Genomic DNA, 19443 nt, shown 5'->3' with positions numbered 1-19443 from the left:
TGTGAAGTATTCAATTTTAAATTTTACATCGAGTTCTTACAGTGTAAATTTTTTTTCAAATTTTTTTTTTAAAGAAACCTAATGGGATTGACTCCATAACAATGTGCTAAGGTGGATGTTAACATGGACAAGTACTAAACTTGGCATTCATAGACCAATATATCAAACATAGTGAACAATAGAAAGACCATGAGCAATCCGACAAATTTAAAAAATGCAAAACAATCTTCTAAGGTGGAGGGGTTAACTTTCTTAGACCCAACTTTCTCTCTACAAATAAAGCAAAACAAGTACACAAATTCATGGATAAAAAAATATGTAACTTCTAAGGAAACGTCCCATAAAAAAATATCTATCTCCTAAGGAAACGTCCCATATTTTTGTTTTGAGGAAAATAAAAACCTAGAGAATAACTCAAAGGGTTGCAGAAATTGAAGGTTTAAAGCTTGTGTAATTTGTATGGTTTGCTTATCAACTTGAGTAATCAACGAAATGGTAAAGATGGAATAGTAAGATCAAGAATTTGAAAATGAAGGAAGAGAAAATGTATAGTTTTCTTGCAGAGAAAGATTGTCGGATGGGAAGGAGTAGGACGATTGTAGAGAGAGAAGATAAGAGAATAAGGTTATTAGTCGATGGAACTCTCAAATAAGGTTGAATCTCAATCACAAGAGCTAACTCAAATGGTGAATTGCTTCATCACATTTATACACTCAGTAGTATGAATGGTGAACTTGTCCATCATATTTATACACTCAATAGTACGAGAATTTGAGTAATTTAAGACTCCAAATAAACTACATACAACTTTCAATATCCACCTTTGCGTTTAGCGTGAGCCAGAGTCTAACTCTCACATTGTAATCCTTAACCCGGTTCAAATTCCATGTTGAGTGTATAAATGTGATTGGCCACCTTCATCCTTTGAGCGATCTTTTGTTGGTATGTTTGTGTTTCCCTTTGATCGTTTCTTTTTTGATTGATCATTTTTTGTTGTTGGTTCCTCGCTTTAATTATCTTTTTCTTGTTGGTTGTTACTGCTTCGATTGTTATTCTCTATTGGTTCATATGTTGGGTTCTTTGATTTAGTTTGGTTTGATTTCACTCTTTGGTTGCTTCTTCTGTTTGATCATTGTTTGATCTCTTTTATCACTTGGGCTAACTGTTGGAAGAATTTTATTATACAAAAGAAATAAAAAAATGAACAAAATTCATTTGAAACAATTTAATCGTCTAAAATTCTAATTTTCTAGAATTTTCAATTACCAAATATGAACATACTCTAAGTGTTTTCAAGAAGTTGTCAGGTGGTTTAATGAGTCGGAGAATAACCATAAAGATCATAATGACCAAGAGATCAGGGAAAAAGTTATCAAATGTGTTGGTCATGCCTAGTTCGAGAGGTTGGAAAACATAAAGAGTATTACTTTTTCCACTCTATGGATTTCTAGCGCGTCCTATTTTTTTTTCGAAAATACCCTTGTTCGGATTATTTGTTCCAAACAACATTGTTAGTATTTTCCAGATTTATCCGCATTTTATAATCCAAAATGTTCTTTTTCCAGAATTTTTCATTTTAAGCTTTCAAATTCGTAAAATAACTGCATTGTAGAAGGAAGAGGAGAAGAGGAAAAGAGGGTTTGAGGAAATGTTCTTCTATTTATAGGGATGGCGGGTAAACAAAATAGGTGGGAAGCCATAATTACAGTCAAACATAAATAGGTCAGTCCAACCCAACACATTTGTAATTGGACCATGTATTCTAGAGCCTAACCTGATCCATGTGGGTCATGGACTAGCCGGAGTTAGCCCATTTTTTTTGATCGTTTCTCTTTAGGCCCCACTAAATACACATTCGATAATTATCTATCAGATGTATGTTTGATAAAAAATGTACATCCGATTAAACAGGACATGTATGGGCATTTATGTTCGAGATGCGGAGGGTGTTTTTGTATTGGCAAAACCTGCAAGTTTCCACGGTATCTATTCGGTTGATGTGGGTGAAGTGTTGGGTTTACACAATGCCTTGCAATGCTTAAGTGATATGTAGTTTGTAACACCCTATTTTCCGGCAATAATTATTAAATAATGAGAATATATTTAATAAATAGGATGTTATAAAACTCGTCATTATTTCACATAATAATATAAATTTTCCTTTATAATAAATATTTTCAGCAGTGGAAAACATCACTAATCTCATTAACAAAAATTATTCTTGTCATTCAACATCATAAAAGAAAATAACAATAGTTCCACAATTCAAACTCAAAGACAAATAAATTCAACGTTAACCCCAACCCTGGTGTTACAAGAATCAGAGTTCATAGCGTCTACATACTTATTCAACTACTAAATAAAAGAGAGAAGATGAAATGCACTTCCATCGCCACTTTTTTCAATTGTCCTGCAACTAATCTTCCTCAACCTGAGTGTCTGTACACCATGAGTACAGTCACCATAATAACACAACAACGAGAAAGGGGTGAGAAATTCAGCCATAATATATCATTAGAAAAAATCACGCACAAAATTAAAATAAGGGTAATAATAGTCCATGGCCGTAAAAACATCAAATACAAATATAGACACGACTCTATATGCATGCATGAGGACAAACTCATCAAGTATTAAATATCATAACATCACCAACAATTCATAATCATCAATGCAAACTCTTCCTATTATGCACATCATCAAGACACCCAAAATATTTCGTCGTCATTCACATTGTCATCATGAATATACATCGTCATTCTCACCATCAATATAGATTAAACATCTTCACTTTTTCATCATAAAAAAACATTAAACATCGTCATTTGCATTCATCATTATAAAGCATATATCATCAATATATAACAGACAACATCATTTATCAACATCATTATACATAGAGATCTTCATTCTCATCATCCCTTATCTTGTTCTACTCTCCACATCTCACCTTAATTCGTCTCCAATACTCTTAAACCTTTTCATGTATCAATTTCATCATGGATTTTAAGGAACTACATAGGACACTTAACTAGACTCCCCTTATTTAAGTTTATTGGTTTGGGACCCTATTATACATCTTAGGAACCTTTTAGAAACATAAAATTAAGTTTTTCTAAGTTTGGGAAGGGAGCACAGTCGTGCTCACAAAACTGGGGTCTAGGGTCGAACTACACGCACGAGTCATGCCTGATAGGTACAAGAAATCAAAGTTTTTCTGCGATTTCGCTTTAAGGGACTTTCTCCGACTCCGTTTTCGACTTAAACCTCAGCAAACCTACCCTGATCATCTTCCTAAACTTATTCTATCATTCATGCTCTAATTTCTTCTTAACCTATACAATTATTCACACTTTTCACTGTTAAATTTCATGATTCACAACTCTATTTCTAATCACGGTAGAATCATCATCATGATCATATAACAACACTCATCATCAATCTACTACACAACCCCACAATTAAGATTATAATACCCTAGAATGAAAAGATTTCCCCCTTATCTTGATTCGTTCGAAAATTCTGGTTTTTGGCCTAACCTTGTTGCACTACGGTTTCTCTTCCTTTGCTCTTCTCTTCTTTCTTTTCCACATTTAGTAAAAACTTACCATTCTAACTCCCAAGGTCCTATTTTAACAAACTCAAAATTTGTTATTATATATTTAAAATATTTATCCTTAGCTTACATGAGTTAGATGATATACTTCTTTCAGAGCAGACACATTGATTTTCATTAGTAAGCGGAGCCTAAAGTGAATTTTATATTTGATATTTTTTTTATTTACTGTTAGAACAAGAGTCAAAATTAGTTAAAAATATTTTTCTGTCACCGAAGAGATTACTAGGCTGAGTCGCGGACTAGATCGCTCTCTTTAAGATGTTTTGTGGCACTGTCCAAAATTGTGCAAGCAGACTATCAACCACAACGTCCCCAGGATAAACAACCCAGCAACAACTGTATCAGAGTCCTATTGCACTATAGGATCTGTTCTAAAAATACACCTTCCAATATGATGCTAAGACCACTCTTATATGGTACTAGGACCAGTCTTATATGGTGTCTCCACCACTCTAACCTCTAACTCCTCCAAGGGCATAAAACATAAAAAGATGAACTATATTATTAAGATCATTTCTATTTTTCGAAGGGACACTTTATCTTTAAAGGGACTATGATCTTAAGAATACTCTTATTTATGAAGGAACGAATTTTACCGAAGGGACTATGTTCTTAAGACCATTCTTAATTCCGAAGAGACATTTAAACCGAAGGGACTATGACCTTAAGAACACTCTTTAAATTCGAAGGGACAGAAAAATAGGGGGAGAAAAAGAATAGCTCATCAACACAAGCTAAAGGAGGGAGAAGAGAGAAAAGTTCTTTGACAACTCAAGAGAACTTTTGGGGTTAGTAGAAGTGAGGGGGAAAAACTCAATTTATAGGTGAAGAGCCAAAGATAAGTTACAAATTCAATGACTATGATTAGTTGACCGTTAGAAAATCAATGACTTAATCTCACATCATAAATGAGCACTAATTAAAAAAGTTGACATGAGAATTTTTTTTAATTCACACCTTCCAACATTTACATATGAGACCTTTTTTGTTTTGTAAAATTTAATAACCATTAATTTTTTTATTGGTAGACTTAAAACTAGTCTTAATAATCTTAGCTTTGAGTTGACCCTATCTTTATTTATCATCATTTATTTATCGTCTAATTGTGAAAGATAAACACAAGTGATCAATTAATCTAACCTATTCTAACAAATAGACTCCGTAAATAAGTCTCGTTAATCACTAATCTAGTAGTTACATCTAATTTGAAGTTAGTTATAAGGTAAATATAATCTAACAAACAATTTTTTCACCTCAAAATCAAAATCAAGATCCATTTGACATAGCTCACCATCGCCTTAAACTCAATCACTTGATTAATTGCTTTCAGCATCAAACAATTTAGTTTTGAGGAGAAATGAGAATAGACAACCAACCAACCAAACCGACGAAAACAAAAAACAACAAATGGCAATACTGTCATTTCTTACTTCCACCTCAGCTGTCGGTGAAGTATCTTGGTTGTTCCTTACCTCAAAGCCAGTCTGTTCTCTTAACACTTCAACGTCCCCACCAAACACCATCTCCACCGTCCGATCCATCTCTCTAAAACTTCACATTACTCATTCCTCACTCTTCTCTTTCATTTCATTCATCTAACCTGATTCCACTTTCACAAACACAAAGATGGCGAAACTAAACGCTGTCGTTTTGTTATTCGCATTCTTCATTCTTCTCACAACAACGGTTAACGGTGATGAATCATCAAACACAAAGGTACAAGTGAAATACAAGCATGGAAAAAAGTACTGTGATAAAGGATGGGAATGTAAAGGATGGTCAATATATTGTTGTAATTTAACAATAACTGATTATTTTCAAACCTATCAATTTGAGAATCTGTTTTCAAAAAGGAATACTCCAATTGCTCATGCTGTTGGGTTTTGGGATTATCATTCTTTTATTAATGCAGCTTCTCTTTTTGAGCCTTTGGGTTTTGGTACTACTGGTAATAAGACTACACAGATGATGGAGATTGCCGCTTTTCTCGGACACGTTGGAAGCAAAACCTCTTGTAAGATATTTTTTTTTAGTATACACCTATTTTTACTTATTTTTGCTTTATTTTTTAATTAATTATCTAAATTGACAGTGTAAAATATATTTACTGTGACTGTAAATGAATTAAATTCATGTGTGATTTAGATACTAAATTGTAGGATTTGATGAAATTAGTTCTCTCTATATATAAGATCTAAAATTGTAAAATGTTGATTAGATTTGTCGGTGGTTGTAGTTTGGTTTACTTTGTTGTTATCTGTTTGGTTTGGTTCCATTTGCAAGGGAAGAAGTTATGTCAAGTTAGGGTTGGAGTAGCAAATTGTGATTGAATTAGCTTAAGTTGAGAATTTTCAGAGCAGAAAACAAAAATTATGGATTGTTTTTTTTACATTATTTTGAATGTAATGGAGAAAATCTTAGATCCGAGTCTACAATGTTTGAAATTTTGGATGAATTGAATTTGTGTTGTCAGATTGACGGTTCTGCTGAAAATCTTGATTTGTTTGTTGATGTTAGGTTGTATACATTATCGTGAGCGATGATGACATATTAACTGTTTAATTGTTGTTATATCGTTGCTACTTGCTAGTGAATTATGTGAAGAATTGTGTTGTTGTCGTCGTCGTCGTTGTGTCTCAATTATGACCGACCTGACATGTGGCATATTTGACGTCGATAAGATAGAAACCTACTATGGTAAGTGGCTGACCCCGAAGTGGCTACGTCAAAGTTTAGGAAAGCAATACAAAATGTTTATACTTTGACCACACATGCACGCAAGCTCAAAGTTAAAGACATATTCATAACAAATAATAAAAGTTTGTTACTAATATTGAAAAGCAAATAAATTTTATGGAAAATGACCAAAACATCCAAGAAAGGACAGAGGGGAAGGCTATAAGTTTAGCCTTAGGGCATATTTGAGTTTTTAATGGAGATTCACTATATCAGCCTAGCAGTCACTAGTAAAAAATGCAATACAGCGGGGTTTTGCATAGCGCTACGCAGTACCGCTATTGTGGCTGCTACTGACTATAGTGATAAAATTGTGTTTGCTGAAAGTTTGTTTATTTGATGGATCTGGTTTAAGTTTATCGTTATATAGTTGAACTTGGATTATGTTGTGATTGATTTGGTTTTAATTTTGACACTTTGGATGTTTATTGTTCTTGTAATGCTGATGCAGGTGGATACGGAGTGGCAACCGGAGGACCTTTGGCCTGGGGTCTATGTTACAATCATGAAATGAGTCCTGCCCAGACATATTGTGATGACTATTACAAATTAACATACCCCTGCACTCCTGGAGCTGAATACTACGGACGTGGAGCCATTCCTATCTACTGGTATGTATATGTATACCACTACTAAATACTTGTAATATAAAGCATTTTTTATTTTTATTTTTGGCCAAAAGGTAGCCAGTTTTACATGTTTCTTTCCTGTTGATGAACCTCTGATTGTCGTTAAACTTGTTTAATGTCATTTTGAGGCTTCCTCAATATCCCTGACCTGTGTACAAAATTAATCTGACCCATTGAAGGTTGATATTTAACTGAACTCGCAAGATTATTTGTGTATTAGTGATGTTACATCCCCTCAACTGTGATAAATAGACAGCTTTTGGATTCTGGTGCTGTTATAAATCAGTTCATCCAAAGCACTTCAATAACTGATCATTGAACTGAATTTAGTTAAGAAAGTATTGGCTTGAACTCTCTTTTGTGTAAATATCATAGTTGATCCTATTCCACACCCCATTATGGCAATTATAGATCCTTCAAATCATCATCAAGAAAGATACGAGTTAATTGATCACTGCGAAGTTTTGATAGATTAGAGTAAATAGCCTGGTGCAATAAGAGATAAAATAGAAAAAGAATGGGGAAAATATATAGAGAATTTGAGCAACTGAGTGGGGAAAGAGACATAGAGCTGTATTACTGGGTTTTTTATCGATGATATGTGAAATTATCATTGATATGAAAATGTAAAAGTAATGTATGCTTGTGCAGGTTTTCTATAACACCAGCTGAATCTTAAACTTTTTCACAGGCTTTACATTGTACAATATGTAGCTTTCTGTTTTGTCTCATATGTGTTGTATATTTGACCATATTAGTAAGTTGCCCATCAATGACAAGATTAAGTACCATGTTTGTTAAGTGTTTTGGCAACGATGAACTTCCTGTTAAAATTTTAACCAGAATTGCATGCACACTTTTATAAGTAGTAGTTGTAGTTATATGTAATGGAGCTTGTTTTACTTGAAATCAATGTTGTTAAATAGCGGCTATAGCGTAGTGGAATTTGAACAAATTGCTATTGTTTAACAATACACTATTAAGTACAAAATGTTGTCAAATAACAGCTATTACACTGCTGTGTGGCAGAATCTAATCAAACTACTATTTTACGCATTAACACTACTTCAAATTTAGAATTGCATGGTTTATGAATGTACTCATTGGTATCTTCAATATAGGAACTACAATTATGGAGCTGCTGGAGAAGCTCTGAAAGTGAATCTACTTGACCACCCAGAGTACATAGAGCAGAATGCAACCCTAGCTTTCCAAGCTGCAATTTGGAAATGGATGACGCCGATCAAAAAGTCACAACCCTCTGCTCATGATGCCTTTGTTGGCAACTGGAAGCCTACCAAGAACGACACCATGGAGAATCGGGTTCCTGGTTTCGGTGCTACAATGAACATCCTCTACGGAGAAGGTGTTTGTGGACAGGGTGATGTTGACTCAATGAACAATATTGTTTCCCATTACCTATATTATCTCGACCTTCTTGGTGTCGGTCGTGAACGAGCTGGGACCCATGATGTCCTTACATGTGCTGAGCAGCGTCCTTTCAACCCAAACACCAAACTTGCAGCATCTTAAATTAGATCATGTCTACCCGCATATGATATTGTTGTGCCTATACCTTTGAAAATGGTAAGCTAATAAGGGTTCTTAAAATTATTGGCAATGCAGTAATTTTGAGCTGTGTGGCAGTGTGTGAATTCTTTATAGTTTTTTATTGTTGTTGTGTAGAAGTAAAGTAATTTGTAATATCATCATACTTTATATGAAATCTGTATCTGGTATATAATTACGTTATGAACGTTTTTTGATATTATATACATTCCTTGGTTGAAGTTCTTTTAATGTAAATTTGAAGTTGTTTGTTTCAAACAAATTCTATTCCAATTCATTTTTGTTTATCAGTGTCCAGCAATATAATCATCTACTATATAGGCGTTTCAGTTGGGGAGTCAAGGGACATTGAATGGGTACAATAACAAAATGTCTCGCTTTTTAATTGTGAGGGGCAAAAGCACGAGGTATTCTATTTTTAATGAAGGACTTGTTATAGGTCTCAACTCAACAAAATTAACGAGAAAACAACCATTTTTGTCTCTGAAAGTGTCGCCTGTTTTATAGTAATCCCTAGATGAGGGTACTTTTTTTTTTTTGAAACCATGATTCGAATCTCTGATAGCCAAACATGTCACACCTTTTTCTCTAGACTAGTTACAATTTGGTTTTGATGACATGTGCCAAATGTTGACAAATTGGACCAAAAAATGATTTTTTTTTCTTTTCTATTTAACATTTCCACCATTGCAAGGACCAAATTGACAATGAGAATCAACTTGGAAGATGAATAGTTACTTCTACTTGGTCAATTTCTTGTGACAACATATTCCATCACCCACAAGTTTTTCAAGTTACCTAGCAAGATTGAAGACCGCCGTCCCTTTCTTGTTGTCTCTTAATAGTTGGTGGCTGTTTCTTTCTTATGTACACCATTGGAGCTCATCTGCATTGAGCTCGTCGTCCCTTAGAGAAAAAAAAATTATCGCCTCTTGGGGAAGGGACACTTCTTTGAGCATTGAAAGAAATGTTTGTGTACAACTAAAAGAAATACATAACATCAATCCACACCATCATACAAAAGTTCATTCTTTATTTTTTGAGAAATGATATTTGTACAACCACTCTTTGACAACTTATGAAACAACCCTCTCTCTCATACTCACATGTGTTTTTATTCTCTCTCTTCTTTCTCTCTCTCTCTCTCTCTATTGTTTTTATAAGAGAGAAAAAGTTGTTGTCACAAAAGTTGTCTATGATTGGTTGTACAAATATCATTCCTCTTATTTTTTACTTATTATGCGTTCTCACTTCTCAGCAAGGAGGTGGCTATATTTTCCTAGAATGCATGAAAAGAGATTATAGTAGATTGAATCACATAGTTTCTAACCAATCTTGAAGGCTTAAAGGAAAATCAACATATTTTACAGCATAAAGTCATAGTAACATTTGAGTTTCATGAAAACCTAAGTTACAAACATCACTCAAATACATCTGCCAGTGCCTCCAGAATTTTATCCCAACTGTGTTTATACATAAAAACTAGGCTAAAATATGGTTTTGGTCCCTGCAAAAATGTCTTGTTTTGGGTTTAGTCCCTGTAATTTTTTTTTTGTTGTTTTTGATCCCTGCAAAATATTTTACTTTTGAAAAGAGTCCCTGGAGGGACTATTTTCAAAAACAAAATATTTTGCAGGGACCTTTTTAAATATCAAAAGATTTTGCAGGGACAATTTTTCTAATAAATGGGTTCAGTCATCTTCTGCCACCTGTGCAAATCATCACAAAAGTGGGGTCAGGGACCAAAACCAAAATGAGGCATATTTGCAGAGACCAAAAACAAAAATAAAAAACTAAAGCATAACGAGAGTGCAATTCTGACGATGTAGAGTTTGATTCAAAACCTTCTTACTTTCAAATTCTGCTTCTTTGAAATTGCCCAGCTTGCTCAAGAACATGAAAGTCAGGAATTTTGTCACCACCATGACAACATGGACAAAAGAAATCAATTCCTGGATCTTTATACCAAAAAAAAAACATATTATGGAATTTATACGATCAAAGTTGGTAGAAGAAATGTATATGAATATAACCTAAAAGTACCAAATTTTTTAAAATAAAATTGCAGTTATTTTAGCATTCTACATCTCCTAGAAACATAGCATGCAAATTAAACACAGCATTCAAGTTCAAGAACAAAAACCTAACTAAGCAAACAAACAGTTCACAAAGATTGTAAAGGCTTCCATCATTATTGTAGCGTCTACAAAATAAGCTCAAGACCACTTCATGACAGAATCATAATAAATTGGTGCCACGAAAACCAAAAGCCATAACTGATAATTAAAAGCTTGCAAGGCCTAAAATCCACTAGTCACTTGTGAACCCATTGGCATACTACACAACAGGAGAAGAGATAGATTTCCAAGTTTGCTAAGTTAATTCTCATTTAAACTCTGTAAATTAGATATTAGATGTAGACTTAAAATCTTCACTATAATTGCAAAAAGTATATACAAATAATCAGCCAAACAAACTAAGTAATACCAATCAATCAAAAAGAATAGGAATAGCAAAATAAAAAAGTGAATCAACTAAAGAAAAACAGTTGGAGTACATAACTCCAGAGTATTTGCTATTTAAATGGATCGGATCTGTCTAAGTCTTAAAGTTTTTAGCTTTCATATTTTATTTCAATTTATCAGGGTTATGGAAACCAATCAAAACAAAGAGCATTCCGCTAAGAACTTATGATTAAGGTCAATGTTCCACTAGTGTGCTTGTCATCGGCTTATCAATAAATAAACTCTAGAAACTGTAATCAACAACTGAGAATTTGAAACTTTATTTAGCAATGTTTTTGAATGTTTGATAAACTAACCTAAGATGCTTACGGTCCAAAATGTGGTTTGATAAACAAAACGTTATTTTATAAGAGATTGTTAACTACTACTTATCCTCTTTGAAACTTGCTTGGTTTTTCATGAGGTGGATTTGCTTATAGAAAGAGGTAGACAGAAATATATGCACCAGGGACTTTAATTTAAATCCTCAAAACTACAAAATCAGAATAAAGTGCCAATAGACAAATTATGCATCCAATAGAAGGAACAATGACCTTCACCTAAAACTATCAGACCAAATAGATCACCAGTAAACGAAACTGGGGTTCTTACATGGTAGTGTAGTATATATAGTGTTGTTGTTTGTTGTGGTTGTGGGAATGGAGACCAAAGTGTGGACTAAGAATTCCTCAAATACCACCATAATTTGAAGGTACTTTTGCTTTATTATCTATGTTGAAATAGCTCTGCAACATATAACCCACTCAAATCCAAGATATTGTTTGGGTTTCTTATTCCATCTCACTTAACATATAAATCTAGGGATGTGAACAACTTTAAACAAGGGACAACTTTCAGCAACTAAACTAACTGCATTGCAAAAACCAAACCAGAAAAACTGTGCTCAACAAGTTAAATGCACATTTACCTGAAAGGATCTATGATTTCAACCTTTGTTGAGGGTGAGTTTTGAAGCAAAAAGTCAAAAGTCCCATTAGGTATGCATGAAGGTGTCCTCGTTTTTACTCTAAGTGACTTCAAGCTACACAAGGAATGAAACTCAACCTTCAATAAATCAGGAACTTTCGAGAGAACCTGATCAATCAAGAATGATTGTGAATCAGGATCAATTTAATGCAAGTTGTATTTAAAAATAAAAAATAAAAAATAGAACTAAAATAGAAAAGGAAGCGTACTAAGAAAATAATAAAAAGTGAAAATAAAAAATGAATCAACTAATACTTCCTCAAATCAAACTTCGACGAAAGTACCTCTAGAGCATTATGATTGATTGTCAATGATTTGATATTAGCAAGTTCAACCAGCCAGTTGAGAAGAACCAAAGAAATATCTACATCAATAGACCTTGACGCTATGCTTACATCAATCTTTACATGTTTGACAGAAGAGAGATTGCTCTCTATCCCATGTAGTTTCAGAGCAGGAAAACCTCCGATACAAACAAAGACAAAGGTGCAAAGACTTGGAGTAGATAACTCGATTTTGCCATAATTGTAGGCCCAACCAGTGTCTAAAGTTAAATTGGCAAGTGTAGCACTTAATATCCAGAGGTTTTGTTCATCAAGAACTTTACAACCCCGAATGATCAAACTATTCAAACTACTAAATGCCGAAAAAGGCTCAGTATGACCATCATCGTCAACAGGAAAGGTGAATGACTCTAGAAACAAGGTGGCTAATGCTGGCAAATTAAGAGAACTAGGAAATAATGTTCCCGCATAGAGTGTAGGGTGGTTAATAACAAGTTTGAGAGAAGTTAAAGTGTGACATGAAAATAAGCAAGTTGGAAAATGTTGAATATCAGAGCTGAGATTGATACTTAATTCCTGGACGTGATGTGAAACAGCATATTTGATCATCCGTTGGAGTAGACGGGGATACATAGTACCATGGCGCTGAAAATGGAGAGCGCGCAGTGGGGTTGACGCATTACGAAGAGACAAAATGCGAGACACAAATTTATTTGAAGAACTTAATATAAGGGTAGGAAGATATTTCCAGAGATTGTTCCATCTTTTGGATAGAATGCAAGTTTGAACAGCGTCTATGGTGTCCAAAAAAGAGAGTATGTGAAGAATAACACAATCGGGTAAGTCACTGAGGCGATCTTCATCTTCTTTTACATCGTCGTTGTATTTTTTTCTTCCTGGCTTCATTGTTTCAGAACCTGTGAGTGAGTAAGAAGTGATTCAGCGATAAGTATTGAAAATTAAAAAGCGAAGATAGGTTTTCAAAATGCATTGCGCAATTGGCTTCTGAAATGGAGTTGATACCTTAGCTTTGTCTTGAAACTCTGGTCCTACAAAGTTACAAGTAGCGGAACAAGGGTTTTGAATTGAATGAAAATGGAACAGAAATCATATTCAGTTCACTACGAACTAGCCCGAATATTAATTGGGAACACGTTGAACATATCAAAACTAAGTAAGTTAAAAACAGAGAAAATGGTAAGAAGACACTTACCGTTACTACTGGGAATTATAGACAGCAACGTTGGAATCAGATAGAGAAGAAACGTTGTTGAATAGTGTTGAGAAGAAGAATAAACGAAAGAGGGTTTTTGAAAGAGAAAGGAGAGAGGGATGGGTCAGTGTTTATTGAAAGGGAATTGTTCGATGTGAAGAGGGTGGAAGATGAATCAATCGTACCAAAGTTGGAAGAAATGAAGAATTGTACTTAGTCAGAGACAAACCTAAAATGTAAAAAGCTTCGACACACTTAAATTTTTTTTTTTTTGCTAAAATATCGGTTGTGTATCATATGTTTCATTTTGATTTTAGTCCATAAAAAAAATTGTTGTTTTTGGTCTCTGAAAAAATATTTTATTTTTGAAAAATAGTCCTTCAAAGACTATTTTTAAAAGTAAAATATTTTGCAGGAACCTTTTTAAAAATCAAAAGATTTACACGACTATTTTCTAATAAATGGGTTCAGTCATCATCTGCCACCAGAGACGGAGCCCCTCATGGACCAAGGTGGGTCATGACCCACCCCCAACTTTTTTTCTTATTATATATATTATGTTTTGTAATAGCATGCTGTAGTGGTTAAGAACCTTTTTACCAAGTCTTATGTGCTAGGTTCAGCTCTTGCCAAAGCCATTTTCATTTTCTTTTGTATAAAAAAAAGCATTCATAATTGTTAAAATAATCCTTTTTTTTTTACTTAATCCTTTCTTTCTTTAATAAAACATAACTCCTTTATTCAATTTAAAATAATCTTTTCCTTCCTTACTCTTATTTTTGGGTACTCTTTTATTTTATTTTTTTTATATAAAGGGAACTTCAACTCTTTTTTTTCAAAAAAATTCTCTTTTAAAACACATAACATATTTTTTTATATAAAAGAAGACCTCAACCATCTTTTATAATGCATAACATATAACATAAATGTTAAAATATCCTTAAAAAACATGATATCATAAAAATATTTAATTGTATAAACATTATTTTTTCGGTAAAAAAAAATACTTCCCTAAAAAAAGGTAAAAAAAAAAAATACTATATTCTTTATCAAATTAAAATATATTTCATTATTGTACTTGATTATAAGTATATTTTCTTATGTAATGATCTTTTTTACATTAATATATATGTAATGAGTTTTATTTTAATTTTTTTTACTCGGTCGTTTGATTCAATTCGATTTAATACCGATACATTTGTTTATTGAAGTCGAGTCATTTAATTCAGTCGTTAGGTTCAATGACCTAGTTGTTCGATCAATTATCTTGTACTTTATCAAGGTTGATAAACGGTTCAGATTTTAAAATACCGGTTTGAATTATATTCAACAAATAACAAATTTGTAGTCATTGGAACTAACCAATGATAAAATGTACTTGTAAGAAAATCAAGCTCCATCACTATTTATGGCCCACCCTAGACTTTTTTTCTAGCTCCGCCACTGTGTACCACGTGTACAAATCATCACAAAAGTTGGGTCAGGGACCAAAACCAAAACGAAACATATTTGTAGGGACCAAAAACAAAACAAAAAAATTACAAAGACTAAAACCAAAACAAGACATATTTGCAAGGACCAAACAAGTACAATTATGTATAAACAAAATGTCTTGCTTTTTAATTGTGAGGGACAAAAGCATGAGGTATTCTATTTTTAATGAAGGACTTGTTATAGGTCTCAACCCAACAAAATTAAAGAGTAAACAACCATTTTTGAGTCTGAAAGTGTCGCCTGTTTTCCGGTAATCCCTAGATGGTTTTTTTTTTTTTAAACCATGATTCGAATCTCTGAAAGCCAATACAGTCACAATTTGGTTTTGATGACATGGCCAAATGTTGACATATTGGACTGAAAAATGATTTTTTTTTTTTTCTTTTTCTTTTCTAGTTAACATTTCCACCATTGCAAGGACCAAATTGACAATGAGAATCAACTTGGAAGATGAATAGTTACTTCTATTTGGTCAATTTCTAGTTGAGACCAAACATATTCCATCACCTTAACTTTCTCAAGTAACCTAGCAGAGTGAACACTGTCGTCCCTTTCTTGTTGCCTCTTGGTAGTTAGCGGTTCTTTCTTTTTTATTTATGCCATTGGAGCTCATCTGAATTGAGCTCGTTGTCCGTTGAAAAAAAATTACAGCCTCTTGGGAAGGAAAGGGGACAGACACATCTTTTAGCATTAGAAGAAATGTTTTTGCATACAATTAAAAGAAACACATAACAGCAATCCACGCCGTCAAACAAAAGTTCATTCATTATTTTTTACTCATCATACGTTCTCACTTCTCAGCAAGGAGTATAGTAGATTGAATCACATAGTTTCTAACCTTCAAGACATAAAGAAAATCAACATATTGTACAGCATAAATGTCATAGTAACATTTAAGTTTCATGAAAACTTAAGTTACAAACATCACTCAACTACATCTGTCAGTGCCTCCATAACTTTACCCCAACTCTGTTTATACATAAATACTAAAGCATAAGAGTGAGTGCAATTCTGAAGATTGTAAAGTTTGATTCAAAACCTTCTTACTTTCAAATTATGCTTCTTTGAAATTGCCCAGCTTGCTCAAGAACATGAAAAACAGGAATTTTGTCACCAAGACAAAATGGACAAAAGAAATCAGTTCCTGCATTGTTATACCAGAAAAAAAAACATATTATGGAATTTATTCGATCAAAGTTGGTAGAAGAAATTTATGTGAATATAACCTAAAAGTATCAAATTTTTTAAAATAAAATTGTAGTTATTTTAGCATTCTCCGTCTCCTAGAATAATAGCATGCAAATTAAACACAACATTCAAGTTCAAGAACAAAAACCTAACTAAGCATACAAACAGTTCACAAGGATTGTAAAGGCTTCCAACATTATCGTAGCTTCTACAAAATAAGCTCAAAACCACTTCATGACAGAATCGTAAGAAATTCGTGCTGAGAACTAAAAGCCACAACTGATAATTAAAAGCTTGCAAGGCCTAAAATCCCCTAGTCACTTGTCAACCCATTGGCATACTACACAAGAGGAGAAGAGATAGATTTTCAAGTTTGCTAAGTTGATTCTCATTTAACCTCAGTCTAAATTAGATATTAGATGTAGACTTAAAATCTTCACTATTATTGCAAATAATCAGCCAAACAAACTAAGCAATACCAATCAATCAAAACAAATAGGAATAGCAAAATAAATGAATGAATCAACAATAGAAAAACAGTTGGAGTACATAACTCCAGAGTATTTGCTATGTGAATGGATTTGATCTGTCTAAGTCTTAAGTTTTCAGCTTTAATATTTTATTTTAATTTTATTAGGGATATGGAAACCAATCATAATTAACTGCACTCTAAGATCATACTCTTTGACAAAGAGTATTCCACTAAGATTCTTAACTTAGATGTTCTGATTAAGGTCAATGTTTCCCTAGTGTGCTTGTCATTGGCTTATCAATAACAAAACTCTAGATACTGTTAAATCAGTACCATTCCCCTGGAACTGGAAATTAGAGTGGCATGATAATTTGAAACTTTATTTAGCAGTGTATGCACAACAACATGAACCAGTTTTTGAATGTCTAATCAACTAACCTAAGATGCTTAAGGTCCAAAATGTGAATTGACAAACAAAATTTTGCTTTATAACTTAAGAGATTGTTAACTACTATTAGTTATCCTCTTTGAAACACGCTTGGTTTATCATGAGGTGGATTTGCTTATAGAAAGAGGAAGACAGAAAGATTTGCACCAAAGATTTTAATTTAAATCCTCAAAACTTACAAATCAAAATAAAGTGCCAATAGACAAATTATGCATCGAATAGAAGGAACAATGACCTTCGCATAAAACTATCAGATCAAATAGAGGCCATGGTATATAGTGTTGTTGTTTGTTATGCTTGTGAGAATGGAGGCCAAAGTGTGGACTAGGAATCCCCAAATACCACCAGAATCTGAAGGTACTTTTGCTTTTGGTTTCTTAGTTATTCTAAGAGCAAAACTTAGTATAAGTAATTAAATACACTGGATAATTAGAAACAAAGGCTTCTTTTTTAAGGTTACCTACCAATCCATTCTTGGAACTAAGTTGTATTTTCATACATAAATATCAATTTGAAAGCATAATATTATTTGCATCATCCCAACAAAGGCTAAAAGCCATCTACTCTATTCAACGGATGATAGCATATGGACACAACCATGATATCAGAATGCATTTATGAGGAAAGAAAATAATGAGCTACAACTGCTAAACAAGCATTGGTCTATACACCGCATTAAAGAGGAAAAAACCGAAATACTATACATGCAATTATTGAAAATTCAACCAACATACAATCTATCATTAGTCTTTTCATTCCCGACCGTTTTACACAATTTCATTACATGATCATAAGTAAGAAAAATAAACTTACAAATCAAACCCACTTGGGTTACCGTCTCATCCCAGAATCATACATCCAAATTTTCCATTTGAATACTGCTCTTAAGAGGCACATATTCTCCAAGGTAGCCACCAAGATGATCGTGTAAAGCACTCTTATCAATCCCTTGATGATGATAACTCTTGCAAACATAGTAAAACACACTCTGCACCAACAACCCAACCAAGTTCACAATGACAAGAACACCAACCAAGAACCCACCAATGACAATCCTAGAAAACACGCCATAACCATCACCACCATGTACCACAACCACACTAAACATTCCACTAATAACAGCACAAATAAGCAAATAGCCACAAACCAAAAGTGCAGCATATCTAACCCTTCCCTTCAACAACTCATAACTCTTCTTCATAGCAGCAAAACCATAAAGAGGTTCAAGCACAGACACAACACTAGCCAAATGCCACAAAGCAGTTATATAAACATGAACAACAAGAAACAAAACGAAAATAAAAACAACAGAGAAGAACAACAAAACAGAGTTATCAGTATCAATTGCTACAACCATAAGAACCAAACAAAGAACAAAAAGAAAATTGTAACAAATCATAAGTAGAGTGACCCACAAGAAAGTAATGAACAAACGCTTAAAAACTTTAGGAATTGCTGAAATAGTGTTTGAAAAAGAAACAGGCTTTGAGGTGTAGAGAGAAGCGACGGTGAAAACGACGGCGGCGGTGGAGAGGAGAGAAAAAGCAAAGAGGAAAATGAGGTAGAAAAACTGAATGATGAGGAGAAGAGTCCAATCATGAGAGGTTTGTGAAGGATCAGTGAAAGGAGATTGAAGCTGAGAAATTAAGGGGTGTGTGAAAAGGGAATGAGCTAAAATTGCAAAAGAAAGAGGGAAAATTAGGGTTAGGGTAATTAAGTAGAAGGTTTTAGGGGAAATTTTAGGGATTGAAATTGATTCTTTTAAGATGTTTGGGATGTTGAGAAATTGAAGTTCTTCTTGAGCTAGATCCATTGTTTCCTTTGAAGTGGGAATGAAGAAAAGGGAAATTCAATTCTCAAAGCCAGTCTGTTCTTTCTTTAAAGATCTCTCACTTCAATATCCCCACCAAACACCATCTCCACCGTCCGATCCATCTCTCTAAAACTTCACACAGTCTTCTATTCCTCCACTTCCACAACACAAACATGGCGAAAAATATTTTGATAAATGACTAAAAATCTTAAATACTACTCTCTCCGTCTCAAATTGCATGACGTTTTGGATATTTCACACATGTTAAAAAATGTAATTAATATTGTGTGGAAAAAAGATATTATGAGTTGTTTTACAAAATTGTCTTCAATAAATGATATGAGAAAGATAAATGAATGAATTGAAAGAAGAGAGAATAATAAATAGTTAAGGATATAATAGGAAAAAATGACATTAATTTTTCATTGGTATTGTAAAGCGACATATAATTTGGGACAAATATTTTTTCTAAAGTGATATACAATTT

At 33.4% G+C, this 19443-nt stretch overlaps 3 protein-coding genes across 3 annotated transcripts; 1 reads left to right on the top strand and 2 right to left on the bottom strand.

Annotated features, from left to right (window-relative positions):
* The first annotated feature begins 5081 nt into the window (after positions 1-5081).
* On the top strand, positions 5082-8815 carry LOC11446816 (chitinase-like protein 1). The gene is made up of 3 exons (XM_003621632.3): positions 5082-5633; positions 6807-6966; positions 8106-8815. The coding sequence occupies exons 1-3, from the start codon at positions 5246-5248 to the stop codon at positions 8515-8517; spliced, it is 960 nt and encodes a 319-aa protein (XP_003621680.1). The 5' UTR covers positions 5082-5245; the 3' UTR covers positions 8518-8815.
* A 1453-nt stretch (positions 8816-10268) lies between these two features.
* On the bottom strand, positions 10269-13662 carry LOC11438281 (F-box/LRR-repeat protein At3g26922). The gene is made up of 5 exons (XM_039828339.1): positions 13542-13662; positions 12329-13245; positions 11986-12152; positions 11670-11803; positions 10269-10505 (listed from the first exon to the last, which is right to left on the bottom strand). Exons 2-4 carry the CDS (start codon positions 13232-13234, stop codon positions 11788-11790), a joined length of 1089 nt encoding a protein of 362 aa, XP_039684273.1. The 5' UTR covers positions 13235-13245; positions 13542-13662; the 3' UTR covers positions 10269-10505; positions 11670-11787.
* A 2102-nt stretch (positions 13663-15764) lies between these two features.
* On the bottom strand, positions 15765-19107 carry LOC11445843 (uncharacterized). Its single transcript, XM_003621630.4, has 2 exons — positions 17957-19107; positions 15765-16179 (listed from the first exon to the last, which is right to left on the bottom strand). The coding sequence occupies exon 1, from the start codon at positions 18954-18956 to the stop codon at positions 17994-17996; it is 963 nt and encodes a 320-aa protein (XP_003621678.1). The 5' UTR covers positions 18957-19107; the 3' UTR covers positions 15765-16179; positions 17957-17993.
* Between the last annotated feature and the right edge of the window lie 336 nt (positions 19108-19443).

The sequence above is a fragment of the Medicago truncatula genome, chromosome 7 (assembly GCF_003473485.1).
Source record: "Medicago truncatula cultivar Jemalong A17 chromosome 7, MtrunA17r5.0-ANR, whole genome shotgun sequence".
Taxonomy (NCBI): Eukaryota; Viridiplantae; Streptophyta; class Magnoliopsida; order Fabales; family Fabaceae; genus Medicago; species Medicago truncatula.
The sequence above is the reverse complement of the archived record's forward strand: the minus strand, read 5'-3'. Positions and strand labels throughout refer to the sequence as shown.

Coding starts and splice junctions, on each gene's coding strand:
- LOC11446816 (XM_003621632.3), top strand. CDS start 5,246: ATGGCGAAACTAAACGCTGTCGTTTTGTTATTCGCATTCTTCATTCTT. Junction 5,634..6,806: donor CGTTGGAAGCAAAACCTCTT/GTAAGATATTTT, acceptor ATGCTGATGCAG/GTGGATACGGAGTGGCAACC. Junction 6,967..8,105: donor GGAGCCATTCCTATCTACTG/GTATGTATATGT, acceptor TCTTCAATATAG/GAACTACAATTATGGAGCTG.
- LOC11438281 (XM_039828339.1), bottom strand. CDS start 13,234: ATGAAGCCAGGAAGAAAAAAATACAACGACGATGTAAAAGAAGATGAA. Junction 12,153..12,328: donor TCAATCATAATGCTCTAGAG/GTACTTTCGTCG, acceptor TTGATTGATCAG/GTTCTCTCGAAAGTTCCTGA.
- LOC11445843 (XM_003621630.4), bottom strand. CDS start 18,956: ATGGATCTAGCTCAAGAAGAACTTCAATTTCTCAACATCCCAAACATC.